The 25,645-nt window shown below is 34.8% G+C and overlaps 1 protein-coding gene across 1 annotated transcript in view; it reads left to right on the top strand.

Moving 5' to 3' along the window:
- The window catches only part of LOC141729956 (unconventional myosin-VI-like), a gene marked incomplete at its 5' end in the record, with an annotated part of 40,984 nt that overhangs the window by 10,592 nt on the left and 4,747 nt on the right, over positions 1-25,645 (top strand). The window contains 15 exon segments of the mRNA XM_074546615.1: positions 219-233; positions 235-393; positions 4,100-4,138; positions 5,773-5,866; positions 7,180-7,310; positions 7,423-7,500; positions 8,417-8,546; positions 9,301-9,391; positions 10,618-10,768; positions 12,133-12,341; positions 12,433-12,612; positions 19,640-19,743; positions 20,981-21,112; positions 23,232-23,258; positions 25,394-25,612. Of these exon segments, the coding sequence (XP_074402716.1) occupies positions 219-233; positions 235-393; positions 4,100-4,138; positions 5,773-5,866; positions 7,180-7,310; positions 7,423-7,500; positions 8,417-8,546; positions 9,301-9,391; positions 10,618-10,768; positions 12,133-12,341; positions 12,433-12,612; positions 19,640-19,743; positions 20,981-21,112; positions 23,232-23,258; positions 25,394-25,612 (1,759 nt within the window).

Genomic DNA, 25,645 nt, shown 5'->3' with positions numbered 1-25,645 from the left:
CAACAACATCCTTCAAACTTAAGAATGTCTTTTCTCTCTGGCATTAGACTTTTGTGTATCCAGCTAAAAAGTTGTTTGAAATAATATATTAATATTTACCCCATGTGTTCTTGCTAATTTTTAAATATGTAACTATATTTCCTTTAGTTTTCTAATTAGACTGCAGTAACTTGGACAGTAAAACAAATGTGTTTTTATCTCTTGGGTTGTATTTTCAGATGCAATTTGTGGAAAAAAAACAATGATGCTTTGCACATGTCTCTTCAATCTCTTATATGTGAATCCAAGGACAAATTTGTTCGACAGTTGTTTGAAGCCAACACTAACAACAACAAGGATCCCAAACAAAAAGCTGGAAAACTCAGTTTCATCAGTGTGGGTAACAAATTCAAGGTAAAATCATAGAGTAAAGAGTCCTATCTTGTAATATATGCCAGTTTTATGTTACTTGAATTAAATAGAACCTAAGGTTGGGAGAACTAGCAGTAATTTGAGATTCAGAAGAAAATTTGGTTAAAGAGATGGTTTCCTTCTGTTGAATTATAAGAAACTGGCATTTTAAGCTACATGCTATGCGTTTCTGTCAAAAGTATCTTCCATAATAGTCCTTACAGAGGTTATACAGGGATTTTTAGGTCAGAATCTTTCAAAGTCACATAGAAGTCTTTATTCAACAGGTTTTGAGATGTAAATTTGGATTCGGTGGACTTTAACATTTTCTAGATGTGACAAAATGTGTTCTTCCATCCTATTGTAATTATACCTTCTAGAAGATGTATTGATTCCCTACAGTTGGCCAAACTCTCAAAATTCAGTACCTAATTTAACCATAGTTTTTCCTTTTCTGAAATATATATATACTTAGTCATGGCTTACAGAGGAAGATATTCATTGTGCTGAATGTTTCCCTTCCCAATACCTGAATCTGATGCTTCTCCTCATTTTCTCCTTTCTTCTGATGTTGCAAAGCTGACCTTCAAACCTTGTCTTCTCCAAATGTTTTCTGCATCCTTTTCTCATTCAGCAGTTTTATTTTAGCTGGACTATTCCAGCTCAGGATGGCTAGAAAGAGAACAATAGGGGAATTAAGAGATGAAAAGCAGGCACATCGTGGGCTGCAGGTAAATTTTTCAGTCTCGTGGATTTACAGTTGGTAGAGCTGCAGCAATTTCAGCAAGAGCTCTTTTCAACACATCTGGGCCAGATCCAATGAAGGATTTATATGCCTTCAAGTCAAGTGCTGAAACAGTTTTGGTATGCTATCTTACCTAGGGCCACCAAAAACCTCCCTCATGTTCCTAGCTAGACTCCTGACACAGTCCCTGGGGAATGCAGGTATCTTAGATAGTCCAAAACACCTGCACATGGAGTGAGACATTGCCAGTACAGAAGAGTGTTTCTGCATTTCTGCTCCATAGCAAGGTTAAGTACTGGATCAGGACTGCAAGATCAATTCCTTCTTGCATAATCACATTTTGTGGCTAGCATTTGGAGCTGTTTTCTAAAAAATTGTTTTCTTCAGCAGGGGCTAAAAACCAGGAAGGATATGCTAGCAGCACACTTGCTTTTTATAGCGATAGTATTCTGCTTCAGGTCTGTACTGTATTGTGTTCTATGGCTATTTTATTTCCTGTAGTGAACACCAAGATATTGGTCAGTCTGACAAAGGGTATTCTCATTACACCTTTCTGGAGTTGTTTTGTTAGGTAGCCAGAAATAAAGTGTTTATGGTGCCACGAAGAGCAGAATACAGGGCCTGACTTGTAAGGTAGTGGTTTTGGCATTTAATTGGGAATTGGGCAGGCTGCTCTCTTGAGTTTTGCTCTGATGAGTCTTTTTAACTCCTTCCTATTCTATAGTAGTTGTTGAATTAAAGTGCAGCAATTGGTTTAATATAAAATACATGATCATCAGGTAGTCTGAAAAGTTGCATACAGATAAGCCATGTCCTGAGCAAACCCTGCAGCCATGAGTCTGCTTTAAATCAAGCTAGGATCCACAATTTTTTACAACTGTATTTTAAAAGTGAAATCAACTGTGGGATCTTTTGAGATAGTTTCCTCTTCCTTCCATCTAGATTTTCAGTTTCTCTCGGATTTGGCACCCCACCTTCCGTGGTGCAGTCTTGTGCATTATACCACTGCCCAAGGAGAGGTGAATTAAAAGGGAGGCATTTTTGAAGTGAAGCAGAAATTTTGTGGGGAACTTTTTTGGATTTCCTTCTGTTACTTTGGTACTCCCCTCTCCACCTAGAGCACAACTCATGTTCTTCTTGGATCTGGCCCATCAATCTATAATTCTTTCAATGTTTTCAAGTTCCATGGCATTTTGAATGTATGTGTTACTTCAGTAATTCATGTAGTGTTACCTTCCCAGACACAGCATGTGATGCTGATGAACACTAATAGCCTTGAATATTTCACTTCAGATGACATCAAAATAAGGTCTTTTCTCTTACTACATATTTCATCTCTTTAAGAATAAGAATTCTTTGTGCATTAATTTGTAAGTCAGTCTTCTGAACTACTGAAATTAGAACTTCTTCTAATTATATCAATTATTGATGATGTTGCAGGGACTTCTCTTTATGAAATCCTTCACACATCCCTTCCTTATAACTAATTAAAATTAATTTTCATTAATCAGTTGAGAAAATAATGATTCATTTATCACTGGATCTCTTCAAGATTATCTGAGATGATTTTACCTTTTGCTAATGATGTATTAAATTGTGACAATTCAAAGAGCAGTAGTTTTAGCAATATGTTTTGCTCATATACAGATTTTGTTGAAGAAGTTCACCTGAGAATGTCTCTGGCTTATTTCTTGTCAAATCACAGAGTATAAGGAAGGGGTATTTTTCCTTAAGCAGAAATGTATTCTGTTGATGGAAATTAGTCTGTCTCTTGCAAACTTAAGTGTTTCTGACTTAAGAAAACATAATTATTATGATCAAGTTGAAATATAAACAGTATGTATAAGTGAGAACTGAGCAGGAGGTTATTAGTGTTTGTCATGCTTCTTGTGGCACTCTTTCTAACCACATCCATGTTAAGTTAAAAAAATCCCAAACCAATTTTATCTACCAGAGGGACAACTGGCAGCTGTAGGTGATGCACACTACCCATACAGATCTTGTTTCTTGGATTCAAGGTAATTGAAAGATCTGGCTAAAAAAAATCAGTCAGAAGTCAGATCCTTTGAATTTTGCTTCCAGTGCTGAAAAAGAATATGTTAGGACATACTGAATTTTGTATTGCTGCAGTCTATATACTTAAAGTTTGCTAAAAAACTAGAAAGGCTGGCCCAGCAGTAATTTATATTAAAAAAAAAAAAAACAAAAAACCAAAACCCAGACACACCTCTAAAGTAAAAATATTGCTATTTTTCTGATGTGGTTTTGGAGTATTTAAAGTCCCTACCAACTACTTTCAATACCAACTCTAAATTGTTTTCTCTGGTAGGTTTAAGTCTCTGATTATCCTGAAAACCTGACTGCAAATAATAGTAGTATTACAGGCTTTTCTCATCACAGTATATTTGAATGTAACCTCAGCAAGTGTAATTTTTGTCATCAATAGAGAATTAAAAAGTTGGAAGTTTGGAAATAGAAATAGATCATTACAGGTAAATGTTGACATAACATTAAAAAAAAAACCCAGAAGGAAAGCCTGGGAATATACTTTGTGTTAATTGTGTAACACACAAATAATGCTTGTTATAGATTAAATTTGGGATTTCACAAAATTTCAGTGTTTTTTAAAAATGATTGCTGATTGGTCTAATTTTTTATATAATTTTATTACACTGTCATTATTTTTTATTTTCCCAAAAGGACGTGCATGCTTTTTGTGATAACTATGTTGTAATAAGTGACTAGTCCATGCAGTATTGTTGTGCAATTAAATACAAGCAATTTCCTCAGGGCCATTCATGCACACTTGCATGATTTTGTCTATTAAAATTGGTGAATGTTTGGTTTATCAGTTCTGTCTCACTAACAATGAGCATGCATGCAGTAATGCTGTACCTCTATTTGGTGTGTACATTTCTGTTCATGCCATGGTAAGGCTCTTGAAATACCTGTTTTCTTTTACAGACTCAGTTAAATTTGCTTCTTGAGAAGCTTCACAGCACTGTAAGTATATATACAGATGAAGGTTCACAGTTTTCTGATGTAAAACAAAGTAGATAATCTCAATATTAGGGCTTACAATAAATGTGATTAGTAATTGCTTTGGAGTTTGCAGCTACTGGAACATCTTCTTGTGCATGTAATGGTTATATATTTACTGGAAAAAGGAAAACCAACCACCTTCAAAAAAGTTGTAGAATGAAAGTTAAAAAAACTGAATAAGCAGTATGAAATCTGTCTGTGCTGCAATCTCCTGTTTTGTCTCTTTTACTTCTTTCTGTGCATTGATTATCATTGATGACTAATTTATAGAAAATTTAGAAGTGTTTATTAGAAGTAAGTAATTTAAGAAATGCTTTATTATTAATTATTGTTTTAATGTTCCATAAAGTCATTAAAAATATTTTTTCATTTTACTTTTTTTGATAGGCTGTAAATGCACAAGTGGTCAAGGAAACTGAGTCCCCTAATGAATATTTGTTAATTTGGCTGATATGATTAGATAGCTTGTGAAATTCTCCATGTACAACATGCCATTTTACTTTAGAACGTGGAATTGTAGGAACACAGTGCTGTTTCTCTTGACCACAAGTTCTAACCAATTATAGATATTAGGTTATGCTCTGTCAAAAAAAGAATAAGTGTGGAAAATTAAGGGAAACAAAGGAGTGGGGTGCTTGGAGTATAGCCAGCATATACAATTTTACTGCAGTCATGAGACTGGTCTGAAGGTGATCTATTTCACCCAGAACATTCTGGAACTGAAATACAGTCCAGGGAAAAAAGTGTGTGGCCAGGCTTGCTGTACTCTTGAGTTTAGCTAATCTGTGATTGGGGAGATATTGTTAATGTAGAGTTCCCTTGGCAGGTGCTGTCTCATTCTCAACTGAGAGATGGAAAAAGAGAGAATATGCCACAAATCAGGCTTAATACTATGTTTTCTCAGTCCCAATTTTGTTTTAGAATATGCAAAGTTGTCATTAGCAGTCACCTGTTAAAGGAAAATCTGAATAATTGGGTGGTGCTCGGCAAAATGTTATCCTTGCTAAATGTCAACTCATCAGAGAGAGCAGTGGTGTAGCACTGTAGCACACATGGTCATAGCAGAGGAGCAGACTGGAACATCAGGGAAGGGAGACTGCAGCTGTGAGCCAAAGGAAGTTGTAAAAAGTAGAAGTTAAGGGTCAGGTTCATCTGGCATGATTCTGATGTCAGGAGTCTGGTTTGCTCATGTGAACTCTGGGGAATTTTAGTGTTGTGACTGTGGAAGATATTGAGGGTAGTAGGATCTAGAGTCATAAATCATAGATTATATACATGTTAAGAGAACAGTTGAGTGAAAATTCAACAGAATTGAGGATCCAATTAATGGTTTTAGCATTGAGATCAGTTACATAAAGACCAAGATTTCAGTGCAAAACTGGTATATGAGAGAAAAGGGTGGGGTTGGGACTTGATTACCTTTAAGGCTCACTTCAACCCATTAACATTCCATGATTCTATGATAATGTCAGCATTTCTCTTTTAGAATACTATTATTTTTATCTTCCCCCCCCCCCCATAAGTCCTAATTATTTAACCATTATTTTAGGAGTTTTAAAAATCTGTATTTTGCTAACTTCTTGCTTTGGTCTTAGGGGTCGAGCTTTATTCGCTGTATCAAACCTAATCTAAAGATGACAAGTCACCACTTTGAAGGAGGACAGATCCTCTCTCAGCTTCAGTGTTCAGGTAATGTATGCCTCTGATATTTTTCCTTCTGATTTTTACTTTGGTGGTTAAAAATTACCGTAAGCTTTAAATATGTGGGATGAAAGCAGTATTTCCTTGCTTGATCTGTTTTCTAGAAGATAGGTTATTTATGCCTTATAAACAGCTATTTAGATTTTTAGTGACTTAGCATTCATTTTAGAAATAATTCATCTGAATTGGCATTAGGACTCTTCTTGCAAAGAAGAGTTGCCCACAGTATTAATAGGGCACCAGTTCAGTCCTGTAGGTTTTAGAGGCAGTCACTGTTAGCTGAGATATCTAGTAATTGATGCACACCAGTGTTCTTTGATTTTTTTGATACTGTGATTGAGTTTAATTATACTACTTTCTCAAAAGCTTACTTTCTCAAAAGTTTCTTCATATCACTATTAGCTTGATTTGGAGCTGAACACCTAACATGGATGAAATGCTGCATCTTTGTTATTCTTGAAATGCTAGATGCTTTCCAAGTGTATAGCTTTATTTGCTCGTGCCCCACTGAACTTTTTGAAAAACAAAGACAGTATAAACAAATTAAATTTCTGTTGAAAGCAAGTATGCAGAAGATTAAGTTTTATGACAGCAACCACAAGTTAAGGTCTAACTTAAAATCTTACCTGCAGCCTCCGTGGATAAGAATATGTAAAATAGGGGTAAAAGCTGGTATAGCCTGTGCTGCTGAAGTAATTTGAATCTTACTGACAGTGTCTGGGATTTACTGATACCCTAGTTGCAGCCAAAATGTTGTAACATTATTGGGGACATTGATGTTACATCCTAGCAGCTGATACTTTGTACTTCGAGTACACTAAATGTTCTAGCACTGCCCTGCACATGTATTTGAGGTTGTATCTGCACCAGGTCTCACAAATACCATTCACATGATTGAAATAAATGCCTGGTTGGGCATTGTTTGGTGGTTTGGGGTGTAGATTTGGGTCTTTTCGTCTTCCCTTTGAAAATGAAATTGTCAAATCTGCTGAAAAAGAAAAAAGATTTTGGAAGAAATATTAGAAGAAAAATCATATGGATGATTGAGTGTTACTTACTTCTCATATAGGGAGAAAACCTTATGGGCTTTTCTCATGTGTTCAGTATTAACTTTTTGTGACTGATCACATAATCAAAAAATGCTACAGGCTTGATCAAATCCCAGCTGAACTTTGTGGTTTAGTCTCTGAACAATGTCTTTGAGTCTTATGTCATAAACCTACTTACTGTTTATCATAAAATTCACAGCTTAATTTGCATGTTACTGATGCCAGGTTTTGTGTATGTGTCTGTGAATTTAGGGATGGTGTCAGTTCTGGATTTGATGCAAGGTGGTTTCCCGTCACGAGCGTCATTTCATGAACTGTATAATATGTACAAGAAATACTTGCCTGAAAAATTGGCTCGACTGGACCCTAGGCTTTTTTGCAAAGTAAGAAAATAATTCTTCTGTATCATCCACATGAGAAAATATATTGTGATGTTGGTTTTCATGTTTCTTTGAAGGAGGCAGAATTTAATCCTTTCTGGTTTCTGTGTTTCAGGCCCTATTTAAAGCCCTGGGACTGAATGAAAATGATTACAAATTTGGACTAACCAAGGTGTTTTTTAGACCTGGCAAGGTAATCTTTTTCTTGGAGTTCATGATTATGAATCTTAAAATAATTTCCATTTGAAAAGGACATTTGAAAGTAACATTGTTTAACACATTGGTAAAAGTGTGGCCAACCTAAATAAGGTTGCCCAGGATTTGTATAAATAATTTTGTTCATTTTCTTTGAATAAACCACAAAATTTGTATGGATACAATTGGGTTTATAGTCTTGTTGCTGATGCTGCAGTATTTCTAATGCAATGTTTGTATTCCAAGAATTATGTTGACTTTTAAAAAGATGAAGTCAGAGCCAAGAAGAAATATTTTCTAGTAAAATCTGTTTATAACTGAAATCTCCTTCTGTGATTCTGAACATTGCTGCTTCTATTCAGAGTAAGGAGATGAAGTTGAGAGCTATTGCGATGACAAAGGAAAATTATTGTAATCCCAGAAAAATGTTCTTCCTGTCTTATATTTACTGAAAAGCAGAAGTGCAGGATTTTCAGAAAACGTTGCCTTCAATGGGAAACTTATACAAAGGTTAAAAATTGAGAAGTGCTTTCAGCTTTTTTTTTTTTCCACAGATACATAATTAGATGTGTTTTGAAGTTGTGGAAGGCCAGAGTTCATCTCCAGGATGTATAAAAGCAATATATTTTTAAAAATTTTGACAATAAGTATTTTTGGTGTTTAGTAAACGGTTATATTATTCAAAATGCCAAGGGTTGGACGTCCATACAGCAAACATATAAAAAATCTGCGCTTGTAATTTCTGTTATCATTAAACAACAAAGTGTAAGAAAATTATCTGCTGACTTTAATTGAAAGCTGATATAATGACATACAGTTTATATAAAAAATTTTAATTCAGCCTGATCTCAAACAATAGTATCTAACACTCTCTGTCCTGCTAATATGTAAAACTTGTTTTAATTGCCATTTAGTTTGCAGAGTTTGATCAGATAATGAAGTCTGATCCGGATCACTTGGCAGAGCTGGTTAAACAAGTGAACCGCTGGCTTATCTGCAGTCGTTGGAAAAAAGTTCAATGGTGTTCTCTCTCGGTGATTAAATGTATGTGGCTTATGTTTTATTAACTCAAAATGTTGGTTAAAAATACAGCAAAGCAATTAATAACACCTTGAAATGTGGCCAAGGACATGTATAGCAGATACATACTGAACTCTGAGTAACTGATTTCAAGGTTGGTGGGATTTTTCTTGAAGTTACTCTGCTGAGTAGTAATAAGGTGGTGTGCAATAGAGATTGGCACTTGTGGTGTGCTTCAGAAAAGGTACCTGGGAGATTGGGAAGGGTCTGATGCAGAATGTCAGCAGTCTCTGATAACATGGAGGGTGAAAACTGCATTAGAATGGGGAAGAAGAGCATAAAGGCCTTATGCCAGTGCACACATGGCTGTGCATTTGGGCCAGCACAGTCTGTGACTGATTATTATTTGTTGCTGTTTATAGTGAAGCAAATAGAATTTCTGAATTCTTAGGAGATTTCAGACATCATAGATTGTAACACTAAAATCTTGGGTGTGCTCTAACTTTTAACAAAAGTTACTGGTATCTGTGAATCTGGAGGGGTGTATGAGTGTGCACACATTTCATTGTTCCTGTTGGATTTGGGTGGGAGCCTCTGTGCCTGGCACAAGATTGTGAATTCTGCTATTCTGTTTCTTAAATGTTGTGGTTCCAATATACAAAAAGCTCTCAAGCACACATAGTCTGCATACAGTTTTGTGACATCAAATGTATAAGGAAGATAGTAGTTGTGTTAAACTGTATAAAACATTAAGATTCTGTCTTATGTGTGTTTACAGTGAAAAATAAGATAAAATATCGAGCCAGTGCCTGCATTAAAATACAAAAGACTATTCGTATGTGGCTTTGCAAGAGAAAGCACAAACCACGGTAAGAAGATATTCCTTGGTTGAAGGAAGTATGTTTTAAATAATATTTTCTTGGGACTGTAAGAGGAGGTTTACTTTATTAACTAAATCTATCTGAAATCATAGAGTGATGCTGAGTACAATTGAAGGAGACTCAGAGGTTCTGTGTTCCTTCACTCTTTTCCAAGGATGCATAGACTAAATCTGAACCTTTCCTAAAGATGTTTCTTTATCTCTTTGTTCATAAAATCCTTCAGTGACAACCTTGTTTTTAAAAATTTTTTATTAAGTCTGTCTAATTTAATTTAAGGTCGTTAATTGTTGTCCTTTACAAGGTCACACCTTCCTTCCTTTATAGGCTCCCTTTCATTTTTATCTTAGAAATAATAACTGTCTTATCTCCTCATGAAATTAATTCCATTATCTGATTGCAGGGAATACTGATGGAAAAACTACTTCAGTAATTAAGCTCTGCTGACACCTTAATGTTCTTTGACAGAGACATAGCTCTGTTCTAGTTGTGGGCCTCATAAATTCTTTTACATCCTTTGAGAATTATGTTTCATTTTGAATCTTGGCATTTCTGACTTTTTTTTTTCGCTAATTGGTGCTCATCTTTAATGATTTGATTTTGTTTCTACTTTTGTGTGTTGATTTGCAAATCCCAGTATAGTGATATCTGTTTAGGAAGGTTGTCTGCAGATTTGTAACTTCTGTGTGGGGCCTTCAATAGTGGTTCTTAAAAAAACTCTTGAGTTTTCCTGAACTCCTCCCCAGCCTTGCTTTCTCAATCCTTTGGGGTGTAATGATGGTGTTCATTCTGGGATGTAATACTGTGTAGTAGAGTTTTATCTGATTAATTCTGTTACTGCTCTTTGAATAAGTAGCGCTACTCAGCCTTTATCCTTTCCAGTTAAAATCCTCTAGTGGATACTAATAATCATTAGTATCCATTTATTATTGTGAGAAAAACAAAAAGCCAGCCCAAATTAATTCTCAAAATAAAAATGCATTTTTCCATTTTGAGCCACTGTTTGCTAAGTAATTTTAGTTACTGCTTGGAAAAGGCTCCATTGCTTAGTTACTTGATGTGATAATGTTCAAATTTCAAAGAAGAGGGAGAGTTTTGTCAGAAGGCATAACTTCTCTCCCCATCTACCTTTTTTACATGAGTGATTTGTGGAGTTTTAAAAGTATCACCATCCAAAATTATTTCAAATAAGCAAATAAGCTGTCTTACCTTCACAGCATTGATGGCCTGATAAAAGTACGTACACTGAAGAAGAGACTTGATAAATTTAATGAAGTAGTAAGTGCTCTGAAGGAGGGAAAAGCAGAGACAAGCAAGCAGGTCAAGGAGTTGGAGGCTTCTATTGATGCATCAATGACCAAAATTAAGGTATGTGATAATAATGAGAGAAAAAGTATCTTTGTACTGGAATCTTTTAAAAGCTTCATCTAAAGGAGAAGGCCAATGCATTTTTTTTAACAGAAAATATACTTTAAAATTGTGGTCTTAATTTTCAGTCACTGGGTAATTCCTGTTTAAAACTATTTGTAAATATAACTGAAGTGAATCCTGAAAATAGGTGCGTATGACTTTGGTATCTGTGTGTCAAAATTGGCACTGAAGGTTTTAAAGAAAAAATGCATGTTGGTATTACGAGACAAGTGCTGTCAATAAGTTGTTTGTTGCTTTCACTATTGGAATACCAATTACCATTATTACCATTATCAGAATGCCAATTACCATTGCCAATATTTTAACTTAATAAGGGCTGAAACAAGGCATTTATCACAGACTAGAGACATTTCCAGTTATGAGGTTTTTCAAACTTGGTGGTAAAGAGAATTCAGCTTGTTGATTATGCTTCAGGTCTGTAGTCCTCTCTTTCTTACCACAGAATCACAAAGACAAAATGAAGGCACACTGGCATTTATTAATGTTAGAAAAAGTTTGGTTTCTTGAATTCATATTTCATGCAATATTATAGCTTTCTTAGTGTGCCATATTAAGACTTCTCTATTTAAAATCGCTGTTGAAAAGATGGTAGAGTTAACCTATCAGCTTAGGATTCTCTTTTCTAATGAAAATTATAACATGTGATTATCATCATGATACACTATCAGAAGAGGTCAGCAAATCCCCATATTGCAGTTTTATTAGTAAGATGTGAATTGTAAAATGAAATTAAATTGTACCTGTCAATAAGGTTTGAAAACGTGTCTAGCAAAGGCTATTTTTGAAGCATTTTCAACCTGTAATTTGTTACTAATAACTTTTTAGAAAAAGTTAGTCACAACACAGTGCAGTATTTTTTCTGAGTGCTAGCAGAAATATTAAGAAAAGCTATTTCATGTATGACATAAAAGCGGAGCTGTAAATAACCACTAAAGAAGATAAGAGCACAATGCAAAATACACTGGGAAGGCTTTAATTTCCATCCTAGCATGCTAAGAATTAATTTCTGTTGCTTAAAACTGCAAGATTTAAAATGTGAAGGTATGTTTTGAAAGGAAGTTAAGTTAATTTCACTGATGATATGGAGATGAATTTGGATGGTTTTATAGGAGAGGGGAGAGGAATGGGTCCTCAGGATTGTAGAAAAAAAGGGAAGAGTGGACTCAAGCTTCCCAGCTCTGAGGTGTATATATGATTTAAATATAGTGCTCAGTGATCTCATATCACTTAATATTTTTAAGTATGTTCTTTCAGAAGTGAAGTACAAATAAAAAACAATTACCCTCTTATTATTTTTGCAGACCACTATAATGACTAGAGAACAGATACAGAAAGAATATGATGCTTTAGTTAAAAGCTCAGAGCAGCTTCTGAGTGCACTGCAAAAGAAGAAGCAGCAAGAGGACGAAGCAGAGAGGCTACGACGCATCCAGGAGGAAATGGAAAAGGAAAGGAAGAGACGTGAAGAGGAAGACCAAAAACGAAGGAAGGAAGAAGAGGAAAGACGCCTGTGAGTCTTGAATTTGAATAAGTTGCTGAATAAGCATTTTTTTCAAATACTGCTCATGTAGCATTTTGGTTTTGATTGGGTAAGGCTAAAGGTGTCCTGTTCTCAAACAGGCTGAGATTGAGGCTCAGCTGGCTAGAGAGCGAGAGGAGGAGACGCAGCACCAGGCCGTGCTTGAACAGGAGCGCCGTGACCACGAGCTGGCAATGAGGATTGCCCAGAGCGAGGCAGAGCTCATCAGTGATGAGGCACAGCTGGATTTAGGTTTGCGCAGGTATGGAGTCAAGGAGTTACATTTTCCTCTCTGTGCTTTCTTTTCTCCCCATCCTGCTCCCTTGGAGAAGACTATGCTCTTGTTTGGTTAATGGAACTTTGTGTTCATTAAATGGAGCTTTTAAGTCAGTATATTGGAATGTTTTTCAAATTAAATTTTGAAATTTGTTAGATTGCTTTTGCTTAGACTTTCTTCATTTTGCGTCTTGCTACATCAGTGATTTTGTAGGTGCTTGTGGACATGACTGCAGGTCTCTTTCTTTTTTTGAGTTCTAACAAGGATGGCCAACTTAGAATTCTGATTTTTATGACTCATTTAAAGTAGGGAATAGAATTTCTTCAGTGGTAAGTAATAATAAAATACATCTTTGCTAGGTCTTGATGGTGGTTCCATTTTTACAGTGAATTTGTGTGGGATTTTTTTTTTTAAAGAAGAAGCTCTCTTTAACTGCAGAAATAAAAGTAATTTCTGGGCCCTGACTGGTAAGTTTTTTCAAGTGGAATGAAAATACCTAACATAGATGAGTTCAAATGTTAAGTGTTAGTCTTGTTTTGTGTCAATTTTTGATGTGTGATAAAATGAGCTTAACCTTTGATACACAGAACCACACTGCCTGTCTGCAGAGCAAGAACTCTTCATGTGTAAAAGGTGATGTCTTAGAAGCAACTTAGAAGTTCCAGTAAAAATGGTACTTACTGGTCAAGTTGCATGAAGGGACCTGTGAACATGGTCACATACTTGGTGACTTCATTAATATGACTCTACTCTGTTGTTGTTGTTGAAATGAGTGCAAGAAAATCCCTTGTGTTGCCATGAAATTTCAAGCTCCTAGATGTATTTCTTTTGCTACCCAAATTTCATCTAAATGTATACTTTTTTTAATAACTGTATGCTTGCTTGAGATAGGTGGGTAATTTTTTGTCATGTTCAATACTGACTTCTGGGAAGTTCCACTGAAATGGTTGTGTTTTTTCCCTCGGTACTGCAATAGCTGTCAAATTGTCTCTGACTGAGACTGACATGCTCCATTCACAGAATCAGAATGGTTTGGGTTGGAAGGGGACCTTGAAAATCATCTCTTTCCTGCCCCCTGCCATGGTCAGGGACACCTTCCATTAGACTAGGTAGCTCAGAGGCCCATCCAAGCTGGGATGGGGCAGCCACAGCTCCCTTGGGAAGGCTGTTCCAGTGCCTCACCACTCTCCCTGACTGGATTTTGGTGCAATACTTTAAAGGTAGACACAAAGTCACTCTAGTCTTGCAACCTGGCAGAGTTCTCTTAAAAATGAAAGAAGGGATGCAGTAGTCAAGAGCTCAGAGAATTCAGTAACTTCTCTGTCAGTGAAGCTCTAACCTCCACTGGGTTTCCTACTGCTCATAGGTGATTTTGGCATTGGTCTTTCTTGTATAATCCCAGAATGGATGATGAGCTAATTGTCATCATAACTCTTTGACTGCCAGTTTCTCTGCTGTGTAGCTAGCCCAGTTCTGCTGTGCAGCTGGTAGGTGACTGAAGACCCTTCTAAGTGTTTGGAAAGTACTCAGTGGTCTGAACATGTTAATATAGAGATGGAAATAATTTCTTGAGCAAGATAATACCTAAATCTAGAAAAGAAGTGATAGATTTTCCTGCTTACATGAGATCTTTTTTATCTCATTGGCAAATTTTTTCCCTTGTTTCCAAAGTCTACTTCAAATAGTTCATTGCACATTCAAAACCTGAACAGAATGCTTTTAATTTAATATTTGATTTTATTTTGGTTTGTTTAAAATCAGACTAAAACCTTACCCAGGCCCCAGTATCTTCTATTGAAATCAGAGGATTTTCATATAATTTCAGGAGTTGCCTTAAAGGTAGCAGCTAAAGAAATTTGGTGAAATGCAAACTATTGGTTAGAATAAATAATGTAATCTAATATTAAAACATAAAGTCTCAGGACTTCTTTTATATTATACCAATCAAAATTTTGCTGGAGTCTAAAGAAGTTATAGTCTACGGTCTTCTACATTTGAGACTGACATATTAGCATGTGATACACTAAAATCACTGACTTTTCTATAAGTATATATATCTTCCCTGTTAAATTTTGCTGTAATAAGATAAAGCATGTGTGACTTCATACTGAATTCATGCAGTATATTGCTTTTACAGTGTTATCACACTTCTGTAAAAATTGGTTTCATCCTTACATATTGGCATGAAGAAAATAAAGGTATTTTCCATTGTATGGTTGTAACTGTTGAGTGAAAAGAGGAAGAAAAGGGTGATTTTATGTGCTCAGTTTTAACAAATACGCGACACTTTTGTGTTGTCATATTTGAACTTGAGTGCCTGTAGTTTATTTCTTTTTTCCACAGTGCCTTGCTGTATTCACTTTCATAGCTTTCATAGATATTTCAAGGGGCATAAGTATTAACAGTTTTCTTAAAAAATATATTTGTTGGCTACTATCAAAGAAGAAAAGTTGTTTGTTCTGGCAGCAGAACCAGGATTTTCATTTGTGCTTATTCTGTGCTGGATCTGCTGGACCTCTTCTAGCTTTATCCAATTTTACTACTCATCCACAGTTTGAAAGGATGTGTAATATGTGATTTACTGCACCCAGGGGTAAATTAAAGTTAATGACTGGCAGTTAAGTAAATATTAATTTAGATAGTAAGCATCTGCTTTCAACTGGGTAGTTTTTATTCATTTATGTGGCTTATTGAAGTGTACAGTATGGCATGTAACATCAAAAGAAAGCTAGTCTTAGAAGAGTGTTGTGAGTGTATCTCTCCTGGGTTTTGCATTGGAACAATCCTATGTCCTAATTTAGCACAGATAGTGCTACCTGTGCTCACCTGTGTGTTTCCAGCACAGCAGTTACACTTGGGGTCTGTTCACAGCTTGCATGAAGAAGCACCCATCCTGTTCCCAGAGCAGCTACAGGAGGATTGCTGCTGTTTCTTGTGACACACTTATCCAAGCATGAAATACATCAGTAGTATGCTTCAAAGTCTCTGCTTTTGAAAGATTGGACAGGGGAGAAAGGCTGGGGGAAGCTTTCACTTGTACATTTCTTTTTTCCCAGATTATTATTTAAGTCATAACTGAATGAGAAAGTTTTGGGGGGAAAAGAGGTTTATATAATCAGCTAAAAATAATAATAATAAAAATTCTTAAGATAATAAAGAAGATGTGAGAGAGCAGGAAATGCTATGACCCACCTTTTCTTGCTTCAGATTATTAAAATATTAACTAGGTAGTAGTTTGTCTAACATTAAATGTCTTCTGTTTGCAGAGCCAATGGAACAAAGCCACAAATGACTACGTATGGCATTTTTTTCCATTTGAATGCTCTAATAGATAAAAGCCACATTAATTAATCAAAAGAAATTGATATTGTCTTCTTATTTACTAATACCCCATAGCAATCTTTGTTAGTATGCATCTGTAATTTCTAAGTCAATTTTTAAAGCCTCATATTCATTACTTTGCTTACATCTAATAAACCCTTTAATAACCAAATATACCAAATAACATCTATTCAAAAATCATTATATAATTGCTGTAAAGTTTTTAACATACCATCCATTTTTCACTGCCCTGTGTAATTTATTGTTCTTTACAGAATCAGGACTCTGTGTGTGTGTATGTGTGTCTGTCTGTCTATCTATCTATCTGTCTATCTATCTATCTATCTGTCTGTCTATTTTTGTGTGTGTGTCTGAATTGAAATAATTAAAAATAAGTAGTCGTTTCCTGTGCATTTAATTTAATTTCAGTTTGATTGTCAAGACACTTTCATGGTTATAAAGGCTGGTTTTATATCCATATATATTTGGTTTATGCTCATATACCAATTTTCTTGTAGGGAACAAATGGCCACAGAAATGTCAGAAATATTGTCTAGGTAGGTGAGAAGGTATAACACCAGTGAATCAATCATTTTCTAAAAACAAATCACACATTAAATGGGTTGAATTATTATGGAATTAAAAGTAATGGAATCTGGGGTTTTTTTTAATTATGAGCAGGTAACTAAATTATTTCTTTCAGATAAATTGCATTTACCATTTTTTCAGCAATTATTTCTTTGCTATTTTAACTTATTATATTGAAAAAGAATAAGAATTGTTCATGTACCCTGTAATTTTCTATAATTTCATTAATGCTTCTCCAGCTTTCTTCTCCTCTCACCTTTGTGATAAACAGATCACAAGGCTCCACATCTTTTAAAGGCATATTTCTACAGATTCAGCACAAAGCTAATGAAGCCATTTAACAGCAATGTAATTGTTGCTGCATTTAATAAGGAAATATGCTCATTAGAGTTCTCTTAAAATAAAAGTAGTTTTGAAAATTTCCATGGTAAGACCATATTAAAAACCCTCTTAAGATATCCAAACAAAATCTCCTTCTGGGATTTCTTGAATGATAATGTGAGATTTTATGCACAATGCAGAAGAAAAGATAAATACAGGTTTGGGTCTGAATATGCTAGTTGGTCAAATACTAATACTCTGTTCAAAGAAATTTTTGTGATTGTCTTCCATATCAGCAAGTAAATAGAAAGTGTTTTCTGCAACTTGATGGTAGAAATTTTTTTTGACATTGATTTTGTGAACCTTACAGAAGAAGAAAAAATGTTTAGAGGTTTTGAAAGTGAATCTGTTGTTTAACAAGTTACTAAGCTATGTATGTATAGTTTGAAGATGCTCAGTCTCACATGTTTAATGAATTTTCTAGTGGTATCATGGATGATTGGAATGCAGCTGGTATAAATTTTTCTCCTGCAGTATTTTAAGAATAGGCATAAACCACATAAGGTGTAATTAAGGTAGCATGTGAATTTAAATGGCCATATTGTATTGCATATATTGACATAGTTCCAATGACAGTGGCCAATTTTTAATGTACAAAAAGATGAAAAAATTTTGGGGCCAGATCAGGCTCTGTGTTCTGGTCGGATTCAAAATGCAATGCTTCTCAGTATCTGCTTGTTTAAAAAAAATTGTCTCACTTTTCATACACTGGAAGCCTTTGACATGAGACTGGTCTTTTCTATTTTTAGTCTGAAAATACTGTTTATGATACATAACTCTCATATGGAGCAGTGAAGATGGAATGTCAAAGGTGATGCTCCTCTTGCTGCCAGACTGTTGTGCTTGAGGTCCTGTAGAAAACAAGCAAGTGGTCTTCAGAGTGCACAGTAGTACCCTAATAGAAAGACTAAGCCATTCAATTGGATTAGCATTCTTAAAGATTACTACAACCTAGTTCTGCTGTGCTAAATTAGGCAGCAAACTCTTAGAGTGGTGGGTAATGTTGCTAAATAAGGAAAATCCTTAGGATTTGTCAAATTAGGTTCAAAAAGGTTAGACACCAGGCAGTGCAAATTAATTATCAGGAATCCTTGATGTCCTACAGAATAGAACAAAATATTAAAGTATATATTTTGAAGAAGTTTGTCCAGTTATTTGTTTTACAGTCATGAGTAGTTCTAAGTCAATTTTTTACGTTTGACTTCTCAAACTCCAACTGGAAGCTGTGTGGACTCAGATTAGTAGTATGAGTAGACATTAAGCTGCTACTCCAACAGCAAGATTCTGTAGTTTTAATTATACTGAAGAGATGGTTCAGTTGTTATTAAGAGGAATGTTAGGTTTATTCAATGAAATTTAAATTGCATTTGTTATCACTGCTTTCAAAACTGCTGTATCTGCATAAAGAAAAAATTCAGGTTATAATAGTTTTTTATAACCTTCTAATTAAAAAAGGAAAATAAACATAAAACTTCACGGTACCACATGAGACCTTTATGGAAAAATAAATGTTAAAATAATATTCATTAGATTATACCTATTAATACTGTGCCTGTCCCACAAAGATATTACTGCACAAACAGACCTTACAATTAAAAAGCCTGTTTTTTCTTATTGCATCAAGAACTTTGCTACCTTGTTAAAGATTCTTTCTAGTTTCTTTTGAAGAAATTCCCTCAGATCCTGAAAGAATTCAATTTTTATTCTTAGTCATGAGCAGAGACTGGTAAAATCTCGTGTCTGCTCTTGAATTCCTTAGTGTTTAAAAGATGTGCTGATCATCACTGAACATTGCAGTGTTTTCAACTTATTTTATAAGCTGATAATCCACAGGAAGTTTGCTGTTCCTGAGGGAGAGTTCTTCCACTTATCCATACCACATTTCTTGGGGAAAAAATGAAATTCAGGCTTATGTTTATATCTAATGTTCGTTTCATACATGGAAACATTGTACCTTTTCCTAAAGATGATTGAGATTTTAGTAATAATTCCTCACTTGCATTCGCTGTTGACTCACTTTGACATTACCTACATGGTGAAGACCTTTTGCCTTTGGAAAATACTGAGTTTTGATGAGTCTTTTTTTACTGGTTAGCGTTTAGTCCGAGTGGTCTTTTTTACTTTGATGATAAATATCATCACTCTTGATGATCATGATGATCAATATCATCACTCCCAACTCAGAATAAATATTGCTGTTATTAGATGGCCAATATAGAATTAATTTGGTTTCTTCTCTCAAGTTAGGTTTTTGTCAGACAGAATATTTTCTTAAGGTTAGGAACAAGATCAATTTTAAATAGCAGAGGAAATGCCTTTTCTTCCTTCTCCTTGTTCTACTTCAGGAATATTTTTCCTTGTCTGTTTTTTGAATGGAACTAAAAATGTTCAGTCTTTGTTTTTTGCATCTTGGTTCTCACAAAGTAAAATGTACATCAATGTGGGATGAGATACTCAGAATATGTGTCTTTCTATACCTGAAAAATATCAATGACAATTCCTTTTAATCTTTAGGAGGCAAATCAGATTATGATATGATTTTGAGCATAAAATATATTTTCATTTTCTCTTGATAATTCAAACAACTTGAAAATACTATGGTATTTTGTCTGTGTGGTAATAAGTATGACGCATTAATGATCATGGGATCTCTTCCTCTTCTTAAAAAAAATCCTGTTTAATACTTGGAAAAAATACATATACATTTTAAAAATAATTGCAGGGGTCCTGCAGTGCAAGCCACAAAAGCTGCTGCTGGTACTAAGAAGCATGATCTCAGTAAGTGGAAATATGCAGAGCTTCGTGATACAATCAACACCTCCTGTGGTAAGTGTTTTTTTTTCTGAGAAAGAGCTCAAGTTGTAGTTATACGAAAAAGTGTTACTTTCTTCCTATAACAAAGATTAAAAGTTTACATGAGTTTGAGTGAATAACAAATTAATTTTAAAAATTCTCTTACCCCCAAAAGAACAATACACAAAGCTATTTCCATATTAAGGAAACAGAATCTCCTTTGTGATGTCTTTAAGGGATTATATATTTATGATAATAAACATCTTGGGCATAAAATACATGTTATAACTTCTTAATTAAGTTCACTCCATTTGATGTACTTCCACAGAGGGAATAGTAATTATTATGCTTTACCTAGAATTTGCATGTTCTAAGAATTTTTTTGCTATCAATTCTTGCTGTCACCAAATCATAAAGAAAGCAAAAATATGTTCTGTCGTAGATTATTATTCTTTAATTTTCAAAATGTGTAACTTCTTTTTGGAAGCTTACAGTGGGGCATTAATCACCTTGGCCTCAGTGCTGTGAAGATAGAAATAGATAAGAATTATTCGTCTTTTAGGTATTACTGTTTCTTCCTGCTTCTTATTGAAAGCAGTTGGTTAATTTGTGATTTAAGATCACTCAGAATTTCTTCCTGGATGTAGAAATTGGAAAGTAACTCATTCTCTTTTAGTGTTTTTACATATGCAAGACTGGAGCAATGTTTTCGGCTATGTAGATGGTGCAGTAATAAGTGGAGTTCTTTCCTCATGAAGCCAGCTTGGATACTCTGAGATAACTAATGAAAAAGCCTTGTCATCATTCAATTCTTAGCATAATGAACTTCAGAAAAATTAAAATACATACATGAAAAAAGAATACAAATATAAGCAGTCAAATTCATGGTTTTTTTTCAGTTGCAGAAATAATGTTCAGCAGTGCAATTAAATTTTTTTAAAATTTGTTTCTGTGCGGCTTGTATTGTGATACTGTCAACAGAAATATTGGTAGCATTTTACTGCTCCAAATGTCCCAGTACAACAGCTACTTTGGGGACTGCCTTTACTCTAAAGCAGAAAAGGATTCATCAAACTCTGAGGGACTTTTTGGGTCATAAAACACAGGCGCTGTGCTGCAGAGAGTGAGGGGTTTTTACATTCCATGTTATCATATTAGTGTCACAGCTTGATCTCCAATCATATACCTTATCAATATAGAAAAACATTTAATAAATATTTTTCTGACTTTTCTCACTCATGCCTTCCCCTTCTCCTTTTTTTTGGGATAGATATTGAACTCTTGGCAGCTTGCAGAGAAGAGTTCCACCGAAGGCTAAAGGTGTATCATGCTTGGAAATCCAAGAATAAGAAACGCAATGCAGAAACAGAACAGCGTGCTCCCAAATCAGTCACAGACTATGGTGAGGAGAGATAATTTTGTGTTTATAGTAATTTTGGTGATAATATTCTAAAGAGAACATTTCTGGAATGTATTCTGGGTTTGCTAGGTTGAAGAAACTTGGAGTTTTTTAGGAGTGTTTTATGTTGATTTAAGGTAAATATTTTGGAAAGATTGAAACTGGCAAATTCTTCACAGAAATTAAAACACTTTCGGTAGACTCAGCTTCTTATGCTTCTTAAAACCTTTTCTCACATCCAGCTGACATCTGTTAAAAAGAGTTCTTGATCTACTGGTGCAGGTGCTGGCATTTTTGTTAAATGTTCATTGCTGTGCTACTTTAATATTTCATAATATTGACATAGACATGTAGACATAGATGTAGATACTTTTAAAAGGTGCTACTAATTATGTCGTTTACATCACTGCTTACATACATCATGTTACATCCTCCTTTATAAAATCTGAGTGTTGATGCTGTAATTCTGGCTCATGGGGTGACAAATTTTGTGTAGACCGTGTTTTCTATTTAGACCCCTCATTCTACTGATTTCACAGGCTGGTGTTTATTGACAAAGCCACACACTAATCAGAGTAAGTTTCTCTTGCATTCATCAAGGAAGTGTGGGAGTTTCATACTGCCAGACCTGGAAATTCTGTACCTGGTTTCTGGCGTGGTATTTACAGAGTGGACTGTTACTCGTTTCCCAGTGTTCCACCTCAAAAGTCTGGTGATCATCTGTATAAAAGGAATCTAAGAAATTTATAGGATCACAGTAAATGCATGGAACAATTTAGTCAGATCATTCCTTTTGTCTTTTTGTTCCATTATATTTGATATTTGTGTTCCTGTCACACAGTTCATGGGAGAGACAAAGAAAAGGGAAGATAGGGAGAAAGTGCTCTCCCCAAAGTCACATGAGCCTGAGATTAAGGCATTGTTGTAGGACATGGAGAATAAGCATCCCAGGGAATCCAGGTGCCCTAGGTAATCTCAGTCCATGTACAAAGGCACCTCCTTCCCCTTGATTCATTTACTTGAGTTATTAATTACTTGAGCATTACCTGAGTTTGAGGTTCTCAGGGAATTTTAGTATGGATATGTGGCAGGCAAAATCTGGACCCCTGGAGAAGATATTATCAAATAATGGGTCCTTGTGTCTGAAATGTGGTTTTAGCTGCTTAAGAAAGCTTGTGACTGAAATGGCAGGAAAAGGCATTTGAAGCACTTCTGCCAAGTGGTAAATTGCTTTGAACGTTCTCTCTGGAGCTAAATGGGTAAAATATTCATACACAGTGTTGCTGATGGGAAGTATCAAAGAGCAGATGATCTTTGGATTTTTGCACAAAAAGCTGAGAATATTCATATTGTTATCACTTTTGAGATATTTGCTGCATTTTTTTCAGTGTTTTTCATTGTATTTTTTTAACTTCATTGAAATATGGCATAATAAGAGAATAAGAGAACCTTGCAGTTCAGAAGAAATTGATAGTGACCTTTAGAGACTCTCAATGCCAGTATAATTCTTTGCATTGCAAATAATTATACCACATGGGCATTTCACATACATATGTACTATAGTCATCTGAGAAGGTAGTAAGAAGAAATTCTGATTTCTTAGGTGTTTAAGCTAAAAGTCTTTCCCGTGTCAGTGGATGTGGGCTTCAAGTGATGTAGTTTTTTCTTTACATCTTTTCATTGATTTAATGTAGTTTTACAGTATCCTTTAATCTAATTTTATAAGTATCCTTTATTTAAATTCATGCATTCAGTATAGAAGCTAAGCACTGGTTTGTGTATTATTACTGATATTGACAGAGCTCTGGAAGTTTTTTTTTCTAGCAGAATGTCAAAAAAATAAAGTACTACATTAATTAAATAGCAGATTTGTCAGAGCAATTTACCACTGAAGCTTTGTAACAGGAATTGCAAATTATTAAGGTGATTTTGAGGTTAAATCTTGATGAAAATAGAAGTAGAAAAAGAGTAGAAACACTTAGAATCTGCATTTGTATTGTAGCTAGAATTCCTATTTGTTTGTTATCAGCATTGGTGAAAACTGTTGATGTTGTAATGAAGCCATAACTTATAAGGAATCAGCACTTTCATTTTTTGTTCAACATGTAATATTTGTTCACAGATTTTGCACCATTTTTGAGCAACTCAAGTAAGTGAGGAGACAGTTGTTTAAGCTAACTTTGAAGAATAGGAACACTTGAGAGCTCCATACTAACATTGATTAATCCAGTGTTTTGCTACACATGTATATAGAAGTTAATTGTAAAAAAAAAAAAGATAATTTGACAATGTTATTAATCTGATGGTAATTATACATGACTCTAGTAATTCAAAAATGTACTTGTCTTCGTGAAAACCTACCCATTTGAGGAGTCATGGGAAGGGAGAGTGAAATAACCTTCTTATATAAATTATTGAAAGATATAATCTCCAATTTTTTACCACAACCACCAACACCCCAAAACCATTCTTGTTCTAGCCTTTTTTTTTTATTTTCTGCACATGGCTTTTTGTTGTAGCAAAACTCTGGAATCAACATAATGTAACAACTGTTTTCCTAGCACACAGACTAACATTCAGGTGATGGTTTCTTCTGAATAGACAGCCACAGTTCTATAGCACCAATAGAGGCTCCATTGGCTGCTTAGCATTTCCATTCTCTAGATTTGCCCTCTTCTCTAGATTTAGATATGCCTAGGGGTAGAAATGAGCCTTAGCAATTACCATTGCAGTGCAAAAAGTATTCAACAATACTTAAGTACTGATCTGCTGGGATAAATGTTCAGACAATGCATAGAATTAAATTAGTTTTTTATATACTCTGTCTTCATGTAAGGTGTGTGTTTTATCAGAGTTGATGTATAAAAGTAGCATTCATGTGTTAAAATCTGGGTGCTTTTTTTCTATGTTTGTTGTTAATGCACACATTAGAAAAAGGAGATTTGATGTGTATGACATATAGGGGTTTGTTAAAGTTCTGCTCTTCAGGTTTAGAAAAACTATTTTTGCTTGAATCTAGGCAAAAGAAATTTCAAGGTGTAGTTGCTAGTCTGTATTAGTTCTGTTCATGACTGTAAAAATAAGTTATTAAAAGTAATTGTAATTTTTCATATTAATAAATGTTAGCTCAGAAATTCTCTTTGTTGCTCAATACACAAGGAAAAAAATTGAATTCACTTTTAATTACTCCTTTTATGCTGAAACATATAAAAAGTTAATCCTGATTTTCTTCTGTAGAGATGGTAAAGGTTCTTAAGCAGGGTATCTGTAACAGTGGTGTAAACCACTAAAACAAGATCAGTAACAAACTTTTGCAGGGGCAGTTATTAAAGGAAAGAATGTTGCTTTTAAGAGCATTTACTATTTAAAATCGATTATGATAGTGTATATGTAAGATTAAGAAGGTTGATCATTTGATGAATTAACATAGAGAGTATCTGCTTTTATTTGAAAGTGAGTTTCTCTCTAGAGTCTGAAATATGGGGAACTCAAAAAGTCCAAAAATGCATGTGGAAAATATTTACCAAAAATATATATGAAACTTGAACAAATTTCATGTAACTTTCTCCTTTAGAAGTTTAGTCAGCTGATCTTAATGGTCGGAAATTAAAAATTCCTTGAAAAAAGAAAGCAGCCAGAAGTTACTTCTAATGCCAGATTTTGACTTATAGAAATCTAAGCAGAAAATTGTTTGGTGGCAGCTTTGTAATAAGCAGTATTTATTGTCAACATTTCTATTAACAAATTAGTAATTTCTAACAGTATTATACATCCTTTTGTGTCGACTGTCAAACATCAAGTGATGCTTTTGTATGTTTGCAACTGAAAATGCTTCTGTGCGCTGTGATCTTTTTTTACAAAAAAATGGACTGAACTAAAGCAATTACTGATAAATGTTTCTGGTTGGTAAGAAATTTTACATGGCAAGTTTTACCTTAAATATTGATTAAAAGCAGAATATATTATTTTATTTACTTAGTTTTGTTTAAATTTGCCATTGGGCAACATGTACAGGAGTTAACATGAGCCATTTCTGACCAGTGTTTTAGCTGTTGCAATTAACAGAATGCACATTATATGAGATGGAAATACTTTCTAGGTTTGCTGAGACTTCAGATGACCTTGAGAGATAATCTCTTGGGTTTTGGGGGAGGGTTTGTTTTCTTGTTTGTTTTGTTTGTTTGTTTGTTTTTTAATGTGCTGATTAATAAAGGAAGTAATATGGCTTTCTTGTTTTCTAATTGCTTTGTTCACTTATTTTTGGGGGGATGTTTTGAATGATAGCACAACAGAACCCCGCAGCCCAGCTCCCGGGCAGACAACAAGAGATTGAAATAAACAGGCAGCAGCGCTACTTCCGCATTCCCTTCATCCGCCCCGCGGATCAGTACAAGGACCCCCAGAACAAGAAGAAGGGCTGGTGGTACGCACACTTCGATGGGCCCTGGATTGCTCGGCAAATGGAGCTTCACCCTGACAAGGCACCCATTCTGCTTGTAGCAGGTTGGTGTTGAAACTTGGAGAAGGTTCAGAGTT

This window comes from Zonotrichia albicollis, chromosome 8, assembly GCF_047830755.1.
Source record: "Zonotrichia albicollis isolate bZonAlb1 chromosome 8, bZonAlb1.hap1, whole genome shotgun sequence".
Taxonomy (NCBI): domain Eukaryota; kingdom Metazoa; phylum Chordata; class Aves; order Passeriformes; family Passerellidae; genus Zonotrichia; species Zonotrichia albicollis.
Note: the sequence above shows the minus strand (reverse complement) of the source record. Positions and strands in the feature narration are given on the sequence as shown.